At 49.9% G+C, this 12,346-nt stretch overlaps 1 protein-coding gene across 7 annotated transcripts; it reads right to left on the minus strand.

The window, feature by feature from the left end:
* Window positions 1-28: 28 nt before the first annotated feature.
* PROSER3 (proline and serine rich 3) lies at window positions 29-12,333 on the minus strand. Of its 7 annotated transcripts, none has more exons than XM_067720119.1 (13): window positions 11,969-12,330; window positions 11,287-11,503; window positions 10,793-10,889; window positions 10,254-10,423; window positions 9,831-10,033; window positions 8,726-8,853; window positions 8,518-8,618; window positions 7,775-7,857; window positions 7,532-7,674; window positions 3,194-3,369; window positions 2,082-3,078; window positions 1,901-1,982; window positions 29-1,745 (listed from the first exon to the last, which is right to left on the minus strand). In XM_067720119.1, exons 4-13 carry the CDS (start codon window positions 10,257-10,259, stop codon window positions 1,604-1,606), a joined length of 2,061 nt encoding a protein of 686 aa, XP_067576220.1. In that variant the 5' UTR covers window positions 10,260-10,423; window positions 10,793-10,889; window positions 11,287-11,503; window positions 11,969-12,330; the 3' UTR covers window positions 29-1,603. The 7 variants fall into 7 exon arrangements, with proteins under 7 accessions (XP_067576220.1, XP_067576219.1, XP_067576218.1 ...); XM_067720118.1 differs by having other exon boundaries at window positions 10,742-11,199; XM_067720117.1 differs by having other exon boundaries at window positions 10,793-11,503.
* Between the last annotated feature and the right edge of the window lie 13 nt (window positions 12,334-12,346).

Raw genomic sequence — 12,346 nt, forward strand, 5'->3', positions numbered from 1 at the left:
AATACAAATATCAAAATAATCCTGATCATATATTCTCCAACATTTTATTATAAAAATTTTCTAACATACAGCAAAGCTGAACAATTTTACACCCATATACCCACCACTTAGATCCTACCATTAGCATTTTACTATATTTGCTTTATCTCACATCTACCTATTACTCTATTCATCCATTAATCTAATTTTTGGATGCATTTCAAAATAAATTAAAAACATTGTATACTGTCTTCTAAATACTTCAGCATGCATATGCTTCATTGGAGTTCAATATTTATTTTTCTTTTGAGGTAAACCTTACATACCATGCAATTCATAAATTTCACTGAATTTTGACACCTTTGTAGTCAAAATCCTTATCTAGGATGGCAACTGGACTTTTTATATGGCATCCCAGGGCTCCAAAAGGAGGGGGACGGGGAGAGATGGAGAGAGAAGAGAGACTGGGAGAAAAACAGGTGGAAATTATATCATCTTTTCTAATCCAATTTAGAAAGTTAAAGTAATATCACTTCCTCTGCATTTTATTTGTGGAGGCAGTCACAAAGTTCAACCCAGTTTCAAGAAGGGACATAGACTCTACTTTTTTGATGGGAAATGTGTCAAAGTAGTCACAGATAAAACAATAGGTTTTTCACAATAGTCCAGACAGGTGACGATAGCCTAGACTGGGGTGGGGCAGTGGAATGGGGAGAAAGGCAGGGTTAAATTCTGGAGAGATTTTAAAGGTAGAGATGATAGAACTTGCTGGTCAACTGACTGTGGGTGTGAGGGAACGAGAGGAGTCAATGACAGCTGTGAGGCTTCTGACTGAGCAAGTAGAAGGTTGGAGCTGAGAGCCAGGGAGGGAGGAGCAGGTTTAGGGGGAAGATTAAGATCTGTGGAGTTTGAGACATCTCTTAGACCTTTTTGTGTGGATGATGAGCAAGTAGCAGGGTACAAGAACCTGAGGTTCTAGGCTGAAGATAGAAATTTGTGGACTATCAGAAAAGAGATGGGGTTTAGAGCCCATGATGCCAGATGAGAGCACCTGGGATTGACTGTAGATAGAAAAGTCAAGGCCAGGGCCCTGGGACACACTAAAGTGACAGGCGTGAGGCACAATGAGGAGGCACAACCAGAGAGGTGAGGAGAGGGCTGGGGTTCTGGAAGCCAGGAAAAGAAGTGCTTCAAGGAGGGGGTGGGGATCAGAGCACCAAATGCTGCTGCTGGGTCAAGCAGGATGTGGACTGAGGCCTGACCATTGTCCAACACTCTGATGACTCTACAAGCTTCATACCCAGGGGACAGTTCCTTTGGTCTCATCTGAGACAAGAGGATCCACTCCTAAGTTGAAGGTCAGATAAGGTGAGTCCCAGTCTTGCCCGGAACCCCTCTCCTGCCCTCACAGAGGATTAAACCAGAAGAGACTTTGCTTCAGTGGTCAGAAACTAGGGTGAGGTGGGGCAGGGCAGAGCTAGGGTGTGTGTGGAGGGGAGGTGGGGCATGGGAGCTATTTCCCTAAATTAGCATGACCCTTGGACTTTCCAAAACAACTTCTTTCTCAGAGACAACCAGTAACCTGAAAAAAAAAATGTATTAGGAAAAATAGAATCTGTACAATTCAAAGTCGTCTGGCCTCAAGAGAGTCTCCTTCCCTCCTCAGCCGCATCCTTGGGGACCCGGGAGGCGACCTGGCTGGAGGAGACCAAGACCCTGGGTCTTCAGTGTGGCCCAGCAGGCGGGATATCTGGGCATCTACTTTCCTGGAAAAAGGACAGGGGAGTAGAGGCTGAAGTTTTGCTCAGGATTGGGGTCTGGGGCTGTGTATGTTCTGGGAAAGGGGCTCAGGAGAAGTGGGTACCAAACGGCAGTCTCAGAGGATTCAGGGGCCGGGTGTCTTAAATCCTGGCATGGTCACCTTTTCTGCCGCCGCAGCTCCGCCCTTTGAACCCTTAGCACCTGCAGTATAGGGTCGTCCTGGAACTCGCTGCCGTCGGAGTCTGGGGGAAAAAGAGCGAGATTCAGGGGGCCGGACTCGTAGCGTGCTGGACTGCCATCCAGATCCGGGCAGCCACGTGTGTCTGTGCGCATCTGCTCACCTTCCGCAGCCTGCAGAAGTCTGGCAGCCTGGGCGAGGACGTCCTCTGAGGGGGCGTGGCCATCAGCGGATGAGGGCGTGGCCACAACTTCAAGAGCCCCCTCCTTGAATGGACGGGGCGGGGCCTCAACACAAGTGGCCGCCTCCTCAGCTGGATGAGGCCGGACCTTGGGCGGCTTACACCCGACGTCAGCCAAGAAAGTGTCTTTGTCCTTCCTAGGCACCGATCCCACTAGGGGGAGCATGGCCTTGGCGTTCCGAGACTCGGCCTTAGACCAATCCTGCGGGGTCTCTGCCTGGGGACACCGTGATTCAGATGGAGGGGCCGTGACCTCTGAACGAGAGGACCGAGTCTCGGTTTGAGGGCATGTGGCCTTGACTTTCTGAGATTCAGCCTCGGGCGGAGGCTGGCCCTCTTGGCGAGGGGGCGTGTCCTCCAGGCTGTCCGGAAACAGCCGAGCCGCCACTACTTGGCCCAGCGCGCCTCTGAGTTGCGGGCCAGGGCCCTCGTCCGCTTCCGTGATTCGCCCAGCAGACTCCCGGCGCTGGGCTCTGCTTCTTCGAGGCTTGGAGCTCTGCCTCTCGAGCTCGGCTGGGCTGCATGGTGCAGGGGTGGGCGGGCCCTGGGGGGCGGCAGGGGGCGCGGGAGTGGAGGCAGAGGGCGCAGTGGTTGAGGCTGGAGGCGCAGTGGTTGAGGCTGGAGGCGCAGGAGTGGAGGCTGGGGGCGCTGGGGTGGAGGCCGCGGCCGTGGGAGGGATGGCCCCAAGAGATACCCAGGAACCGGGCTGCGGGGCCCAGAAGAATCCATGGGGGCTGTGGCCCCAAAAGATATGTGGAGAGAACCCTGGGGGAATAGGAGGCCTCTCCAAGTGGAAGGCTTCCCGGGGACCAGGTGGAGCCACACTGCCCCAAAGCGGGATGCAGTTAGGCTGGGTTCCCAGGGAACCAAGGGTCTCCGCAGGGGCAGGAGAGGTCTGTAGACAGTTGGGGATAGGGACCTGAGAGGGAGAGAAAGGGTAGAGGGTCCTCAGATCCCCTCAGCCTCCGCCTTCCTCCAACTTCCCTTAGGATCCCTGCTCCAGCCCCCTCAGTCTCCTCCCTCCCGAATCTCACCGTAGGGGTGAGGGCAGGGGTCTGGGGCAGCACCCAGGTTCCATCACCCTGGCTTCCTCGAGCCTGTTCAAGCTTCCTCCGCTGCCGCCACTGGTACAGAATGTCATCCTCTTGCCGCAGGGGTGCCCGGGAGGAGACTGGGGATGGAGTAGGGATGGGGGCAGGTGCTGGGGTTGCTGTGGAGTAAGTAGAGGGAAGAGCGGTAAGGCAGGGCCTGGGGGGATGAGCAAGGACAGCCTAGCACACACCCTTCGACTGTACCAGAAGGTTATTCAGACAGGCTCTCCAGATAATGTCCCAACTCCCCTGCAGATTGGGAAGTGGGGAAAGCGGCAGAATCAGAGAAGAGAGCCCTCATGGGCTTCTCAACCTGTCATCATTCAATTCTTCATTCATCAACAAATATTTATTGAGCTCTTACTATTTGCCAGGCACTGTTCTGGACGTGGTGGTTATAGCAGTGACCAAGGCGGATCCTCCAGAATCTGCCCACTTCTCCCCACTTTCCTTCCCTCACCTGCCAACCTCAGAGCAACTTCCTCCCTGGTTTCCCTTCTTCCTATCCTCCCAAACTGTCCCCACCCGAAGCCAGAGGGAGCCTGTGAACACCTGAGTCAGATCAGGGTGCTCCTGGGTTAGAATCTTCCCCGGGCTGCACCTCGCTCCTGGTAAAAAGCAAAAGTCTTTGCATTTGTGGTTTCCTCTGCCTGGAAGGCTCTTTGTTCATGTAACCACAGGGTTCACTCCAAGTCTTTCCAGTATTTTCCCAGGTACCACCTTCTTAGTGAAGCCTTCCCTGGCTACCCTATTCAAAACTGCAACAACCCCGGCCCTACCACTCTCCATCCTCTTTCCTGTTCCATTTTTCTCCTTAGCACTTATTACCTTCTAACTACTAAATATCATAATTCTCTGCTTATTTATTGTTCACCTCTCCCTCCACAATGCCAGCTACACAAGGGCAGCAATTTTTGTCTATCTGGCCATTATCATATCCTCAGTGTCAAGAACAGGACCTAGTGTCAGTATTTGTGGCATAAATGCAAAATGAACTGTTTATCGTGTTCCATCCCAGTGCCCAGCCCTGTGCTGGGAATACAGCAGTGACTAAAGGCAGGGCCACTGGCTGTCCTCAGTCCTGTGGGGCAAAGAGACACCATTCCCTATCACCCAGAGCATCATTTTGTCAGTTATGATTAGCATGGCTACCATTATCTCTCGGAAGCCCCACCTACTAACGCTGCACCGAGAAGGGGGGGGGTGCATCATGTGGGACCTCTTCTTCTCTCCCTTCTATATACTGTGATTCTACTTCCAGACCTGGCCACTCCCCTCTACTCTGCTCCTCAGGCTCTGGCCCAACCCAAACTACCAGAGTCTGTCTCTCTCTGGATGTTGATAGCAGCCATAGGGAGCGATAAAGATCCCGTGCCCTCCTTGCTCAGAACTCTCCCGTGGCTCCCCGGTAGATTATGACCAAATGCCTCACATGCCTACATAGCCCATGGAATCCGACCCCTGCCAATCTCTTCCACCTTATCCCACACTACTCTTACTCCTGGCTCTTGCTTTTCCTAGTTCATTGTCTGCATCGTGTTCCCTCCGACCTCAGGTCCTTTGTACAGGCTAGAGGTCTATTGTCCCCACCTGCATCATTCAGGTCTCCACTTAGATAGCAGCTCTTCCAGGAAGGCCTTCTCTGACATCCCAGCATCGCAATTCTCTCCTGCATGGCCCTCATTTCTGCTTATATTTCACATTTGTTTGTGGAGTTATGTAGCTATTCTCTACCCCACACTCACTATCCTGTGAGGACCATGAAGGTGGGACCATGTATGGTTGGTTCACTAAGGAATCCCCAATCCTGCTCACAGGCTTCATACACAACAAATATTCAATGTTTGTTATGTGAAATAATGAATACATTTAATCTGCAAGACAACTCATGAAGTAGGTAGTAGTTTTATCCCCATTTTACAGATGAGGAAACTGAGGCTCAAGGAGGAGAAGTGAATAAGAAGAGAAGGAACAAAGAATCAGACAGGGGAGTGCTTGGGCAGGATCACACAACATGCACAAACACCACTCTGTTCTCTCTGCTTGCCTGTCCCCACTCATGGGAGTCCTGTGAAACATGGAAAGCATCTGTCCCGTGCACCACTGCATCCCAGGACCTAGGCACAGAGTAACAACGATGACCGTAACAGTAACCCAGGTCCTTAATCCAATCTCTGAAATCTTGGGGGCAGAAATTTGCAAGTTCAACAGTTTGCATGTTTTAGCAAAGTTACATGGTATGTACAGTGTTGACGGGGGTCTGGGTCAGTACACCAGACTCAAACACATTGGTATTTAGTTGAACAATATGAAATTGCCATTATTCAACCATTTTTCACTTACAGACAAAAATTTCATATGGTTCAATGTTATATATCCATAGAAAGGAGAATGAATATTTACTCCCTGGCTTCAGACTATACTACAAAGCTACAGTGATCAAAACGGAACGGTACTGGCACAAAAACAGACAAGTAGATCAATGGAATAGAACAGAGAGCCCAGAAATAAACCCACACACTTATGATCAATTAATCTACAACAAAGGAAGCAAGAATATACAATGGGGAAAAGAGAGTTTCTTCAATCAGTGGTGCTGGGAAAACTGGACAGCTACATGTAAAAGAATGAGATTAGAATATATTCTCCCACTTCATACAAAAAGAAACTCAAAATGGATTAAAGACCTAAATGTAAGACCTGAAGCCATAAAACTCCTACAAGAAAACACAGGCATAGAACACTCTTTGACACAAATCATAGCAATATTTTTGTAGATCTGTTTCCTAACGCAAAGGAAACAAAAGCAAAAATAAATGAATGGGACCTAATTAAACTTAAAAGCTTTTGTACAGCAAAGGAAACCATCAACAAAACAAAAAGACAACCTACTGAATGGGAGAAAATATTTGCAAACAGTATGACTGATAAGGGATTAATGACCAAAATATATTAACAGCTTATACAACTCAACGTCAAAAAACAAACGACCTGATTAAAAGATGGGCAGAAGACCAGAATAGACATTTTTCCAAAGAAGACATACAGAAGGGCCAACAGGCACATTCAAAGATGCTCAACAATGCTACTCATCAGAGAAATGGAAATCAAAATCACAATGAGATATCACCTCATACCTGTCAGAATGGCTATCATCGAAAAGACCACAAATAACAAATGTTGGTGAAGATGTGGAGAAAAGGGAACCCCTGTACACTGTTTATGGGAATGTAAACTGGTGCAGCCACTGTGGAAAACAATACGACGGTTCCTCAAAAAACTAAGAATAGAACTACCATATGATCCAGCAATTCTACTCCTGGGTCTATATCTGAAGAAAATGAAAACAGTAATTCAAAAAGATACATGCACCCCAATGTTCATAGCAGCATTATTTACAATAGTCAACATATGGAAGCAACCTAAGTAAGTGTCCATCAACAGACAAATGGATAAAGAAGATGTGGTGTATATATACAATGGAATCCTACTCATCCATTAAAAAGAATGAAATTCTACCATTTGCAACAACATGGATGGACCTGGAAGGTATTATGCTTAGTTAAATAAGTCAGACAGTGAAAGGTGAATACCATATGTTATCACTTATATGTAGAATTGAAAAAATAAACGAATGAATAGAACAAAACAGAAACTGACTCACAGATATAGGGAACAAACTAGTGGTTACCAGTGGGGAGAGGGAAGCAGAGGAGGGGCAGGATAGGGACAGGGGCTAAGAGGTACAAACTACTATGTATAAAATAAAAAGCAACAAAGAAATATTGTGGAGCACAGGGAATATAGCCAATATTTTATAATAACTTTAAATGGAGTATAATCTGTAAAAATTTTGAATTACTATGTTGTACACCTGAAACTAATATAATATTGTAAATCAGTTATACCTCAATAAAATAAGATAGATATATGAATATTCTTCATATTGTTTACATCAAATTTTGCTGGCAAATCAGCTGTGGTGCCAAATTTGCAAAAAGCCTTCTGATTTTGGGGCTTCGTGTTCAGAACTGCAGACAGGATGCAGAGAGAGAACACGCATACTCCTGATAGCTACTGTTAACAGAGCCGTGCTAGGTTTTCCATGTATTCACCAACTCATTTAATCCTCACAACACCCACAGCAGAGGAGTACAATTATTTCCCCTGTTTTACAGCTGGGGAAACAAGGCCCAGAGAGGTCCAAGGTCACAGAGCTGGTAAGTCGAAAGGCTGGGATTTGCACCCAGACTGCCCTCATCCTTGCCTCCCAGAACCTACCTCGTGCCTTGGGGTCAGAGCCCTTGCTGGAGTCATGAGTGAAGGTCATGGAGAAGGGAGAGAGGCCATCAGAGCTGACGGGGAATGAGGAGATGCCGGCATCGCTGGGGCTGAGGGAGGAGGAGGAAGAGATGGAGGCCTTGCTGTAGGGAGAGGCATAAGTGAGGCAACGGGGGTCTCAGAGGCAGTGGCCCGAGCCTGTAGGGGTAGGAGTGGGGAGGGTGATGGGGGTGGGGGAGGCACCTGCGTTTGAGCAGCCTGGCAGCTCTGCTTTGCAGGCTCAGTGTCTCCAAGTCCAGCAGGGATGAGTTCCACGTGTTGAGGCTCTGTGAGGTGACAGGGGTCAGAGGCCAGTCCCCATCCCAAAGGCTACTGGGAAAGGGGCTCGGGACAGAGGGCCTGGATGCAGGTCTACATTCCACCTGGTGCCCTCACATGCTGGCTTAGAATCTGCTCTTCCTCCTCAGGAAAGAGAGACCAGGTTTTCCTCTGTGGATCCGTATCCCTCAGTGCAGTCATTGTTATAGAAGGGTTGACCCTGCCTTCCTGATCAGGCCTGGCTAGTCATAACGTTCTGTCCTCTGGTTCACAGTGATTGGCTCAAAGATGAGCGAATGAGAGTAAGCCCTGGGGTTTAGGATGGAGCTATTGGAAAAGCCTTCTCTTTCCACTGGAGTGATCAAGTACATTAGAAGCCTAGAGTTAACGGGGCCATCTTAGCTATTTTGAGAGGAAAACCTACCTGAGGTTGAGCCAAACAAAGAGGAACAGAGAGCCATGAGAGTCAAGTTCCTCCCAATATGGTGCAAACACCTGGATTCAGCTATGCCTGAAAGCAGCTACCTTTGGATTTCTTGAATGCATTAGCCAGCAAGACCTTCCTTTTTTGTTTACACTTCCTTGAATTGGGGGTTGACTCTAATTCTATCCCAGGGCGGGTACTGCCAGTTCAGGCATGTAGGGGAAGGAGTGGATGGGGATGTCACCTGCTTTATTTCCTGAAGGGGGGCCATAGTCTGTGATGCGCTGGCCACCTTGGCACGAGTCGGGACTGCTGTGTTGCGTCTTCCTTCTGGTTCATTGGCTCCTGTTGAGAAGCTCCAGTTGATTTAGGGGGGGCCAGGAGGAGTGGCTGCTGGGGGTATCGCTCAGGAGAGGTTATAGGCCAGGAGTAGATGAGACTGAAGCAGGTACCTGCTGCAAGCTGACTGCTGGGGTCTGGTGATTCAGGCCACAGCCACCAAAAGTCAGCTGGGGTTGGGCCTGCAGACTCGCGTTCCTCTCGGCTTGTGGGCTGAGCCTGTCGGAACCGGTTTATGTACCTGTGAGCATCAGAGAATTGCAAGGTGGGTGGGATGAGGAGAGCCTAATATTTAAAAATAACAATAATAATCACAATAGCCAATGTTTACCTAACTCCATAGCAGCACTTGGGAGTTGTCCCTCAACATCAGTTCTCCTTTCTTATAGAGTAATGCAATTTTGTTTTGTTTTGTTTTGTTTTGTTTGCCACGCTGTGCGGCATGTGGGATCTTAGTTCCCCAACCAGGGATTGAACCTGTGGCCCCTGCATTGGGAGTGCGGAGTCTTAACCACTGGACCGCCAGGGAAGTCCCCCAGTAATGCAGTATTATATAAGATGATATAATCCGGGGCACATAGCCACTCTTCTATAAATACATTTACCAGGTGCCCTTGTAGCTTTATGGCCATGTAACTCTGTTCTTGACCAACAGGTACGAGGAGATGTGATTCTGGAAAGTGGATGTGGCTGGGAGCCATTATGGGCCATGAAGGAAAGGGTAACAGCCTAGGGAAGTGAGAGCGACAAGACAGAAGGAAACTGTGTCTCTGAGATCTCAATTAGGGGCTGCCATATCAGGCCTGGTTGTTTCTGTCTGGACTATTAGGTGAGGAAGAAATAAGTACTCTCTTGTTTAAGCCACAATTAATTTGGGACTCTATGTTATAGCAGCTGAACTTGGATCCTACAAATCCAAGTGCTCACTATGTGACAGGCATTGTTATAGATGCTGCACGGACAGTAACTCATTGAAAATTTAAAACAGCCCTAGAGCATACACACTATTAATATCTCCAATTTACAGATGAGAAAACTGAGGCCAGGATCATATACAGAGTTGGTGACAAAGCTTGGATTTGAACCTCGCTCCAGATCGCTTGCTAACATGCATGAAGTGTGGTCCTAAAAGTGCAGATCTGGCTGTGATATTATGGGATGTCTGCCCCCTCCCACTGATCCAAACCCTTCTTTTCCCCCAGGGCTACTGCTACTTACTTGGCCACCACAGAGTCCCCGCTGTCAGTCACGGTGAGTGGTGGAGAGGCTCTCATCTGTCCCTCAGTGGTGCTGGGTGGGGAAGAGGTCCCTGAGCTGGATGGCCAGGACTCCTCAAACAGCTCAGGGGATTTGGGACCTGTGGCCAGAGCCCTGGGAGCCTCTGGGAGCCTGGATCTCTGGGACCTGGATGAGCTCAGGGTCTAAGATAGGGGAAACGAGGAGAAGAAAAAGTGAGGCTGAGGGGTTATCCCTGTAGGGTAACGAAGACACATACGAAGTCTCAGTCCGGAGGGGAGGAAACATCCCACGATTGCAACAACTCAAAGTGATTGGGGCTGTGATGAGGGATTTAGGTGGTAGAGGACAGGATAAGGGTAGGGCCATAGGGAAAAGAGGAGGGACTGTCTTTTGATCTCTCACCCCCATCTCTCATCATGTCTTCCTTCCCTCTAGTTGTCACTCCCTTGCTACTGGGCTGGAACACAGCACTCTCTGTTGGGTGTCCTCATCTTGGGGTGCCAGGTCAGAAGTGGCTTCGACCCAGGGGGCCGTCCCCCAAAGTACTGTCTTGGGTGGAGAAAACTGGCAAGCTGCAAGGGGAGAGGGGGGTTGGCAGGCAAAGCAAGGTCACTGCAGCCCTGCTGGGAGGCTGTATGTGGGTGGGGTGGATGGGAGAACGGTAAGAGGGCACAACCACCCTACGATTCCCATGGATTCCTGGAAGAGATGGACTATAATTCCCTTGAAGCACCACTGCACACTCAAGATAAAGATACTGGACGCACGATTCCCACCAGCCCTTGGAGCAGTCTCAAAAGAGAAGAACCCAGGAACTGTTGATTGGTGGTTCTTAACCGTGGATCCAGTCTAGGAGGAATCTTTTAAAACTACAGATGCGTGATCCTCACCGCAGACCAAAAGAATCAGAATATCAGGAAGGGGGCTGGGCATCTACATACATCTTCTTCGCAGTGTCCCAGGTGATTCTGAAGTGGAGCTCACGTTAAGGGCTAAACCTTATCACTGTACATTTCCCATAAGTCCTTGGGACACTCTCTGAGGAGAAAGGGGTAGATGGATTACAGTCCCTATAGTCACTGGGCTCCGCCTAAGCAAGAAAGGTCAAAAATAACACCCATGGGAGTCTGGGGACAAATTCAAAATTAAGAATCTTAATTCCCAAGATGCCCCTGAGAATTGCGAGGTTAGAGGGAAAAAAAAAAAAAAGCCCTCGGGGCCACTTAGCGGAACGTAAGACGCTGTGGAACCCCCGAGACGGTGAAGTCCAAGGCGGGAGCCGCTTAAGGCTGTGGAGCATCTTGGGAGTTGTAGTTCCAGTGCCGTTGAGAACGAGAGACTCCGCACCCTAGAAAACCTGATCCTAGGCTGCGTTGCTCTCACCCTTGATCCTCCCCAGGCCCCTTGTGATCCCCGGAAGAGGGATCGGTCTCACCTGCGGTCCATCCCGCAGCTACCTCGCCGATTCCGCCTGCTCTGCTCGGTCACCGGACTCACTCGGAGCGCATCTTTGTCGCTTAGCAATGCCCTATCAGCCCCGCCCCTCTCTGGGACTGCAGGCGCGGGAAGAGAGCGGCCTCCAAGGCGACGAAAGATAGGAAAATAAAAGTAATTGGACGGTGGCCAAAGGGAGGTGTCTCACAATTGGTTGGCTGTAACGTGAATGAGAGAGCATGTTTAATTGGAGAACCGTAGCGAGCTGCAGTAATTGGCAAGTCCGTGGACCAATGGAAAGGAGATGAGACTGGGCTCGCGGTTAGGAGGGGTTCCAATGCACTCTTGCTTTCCTGTACTCGTGTATTCTGGCCACTCCCCCTCTTGCTGCGTAAATCTCATCCAGATTTCAGTCTAACTACGGCTTTTCTCGTTGCAGGGGCAATAAGGGCGTCTATGCCCTCTCTAACCGCCGTCCCTCCATCAGTCCAGCAGCCTACCAGTCCCACCCCGTCATCTAAGCACTTCCGTCTTGCTCCAGGAGCAGCTGGTTGCGCCAGATGCCAGGCCTGGGCTCCTGGCCGAGGTGGCTGGATCAAAATGAGCTATTTTGGGCCCCGGCGCGCTGCCCCAGGGGGGCCAGCCTGGACTGTTCTTGCCCGCGCCCCCTGGCCGCTGCTCACCTGGCAGACCCCGCTGTCCTGTGCACCCGAGGCTGAGTCAGACGCACAGAATTAGGCCCGGCTTAGGCTGGGACCAGGGCCCTGCTGAGATGGGAATAGGGTCTGTTCTGTGTCCTCCTGACAGCCTGGCCCAGCTACCGCATTCCCTGTACCCAGGAATCTGCTCCTAAGACCGCCATCTGCGTCATCCTCAGAGCGCCTTTGGGGCGGGGGTGGATTAAAGGGACTGGGAATTCTTTGGTGGGTTTCTCAGGCCGTGGATCCCAAACGCCACGCTTGCACCCCACTCTGGCAAGGCTCCGCCTCCTCAGCTTTAGTTTTCCTTTCGGAAAATTGGGGAATGATACCTCCCTGGCATTCAGCAGGCGCTTAATAAAT

Source organism: Pseudorca crassidens, chromosome 20 (assembly GCF_039906515.1).
Source record: "Pseudorca crassidens isolate mPseCra1 chromosome 20, mPseCra1.hap1, whole genome shotgun sequence".
Lineage (NCBI taxonomy): Eukaryota > Metazoa > Chordata > Mammalia > Artiodactyla > Delphinidae > Pseudorca > Pseudorca crassidens.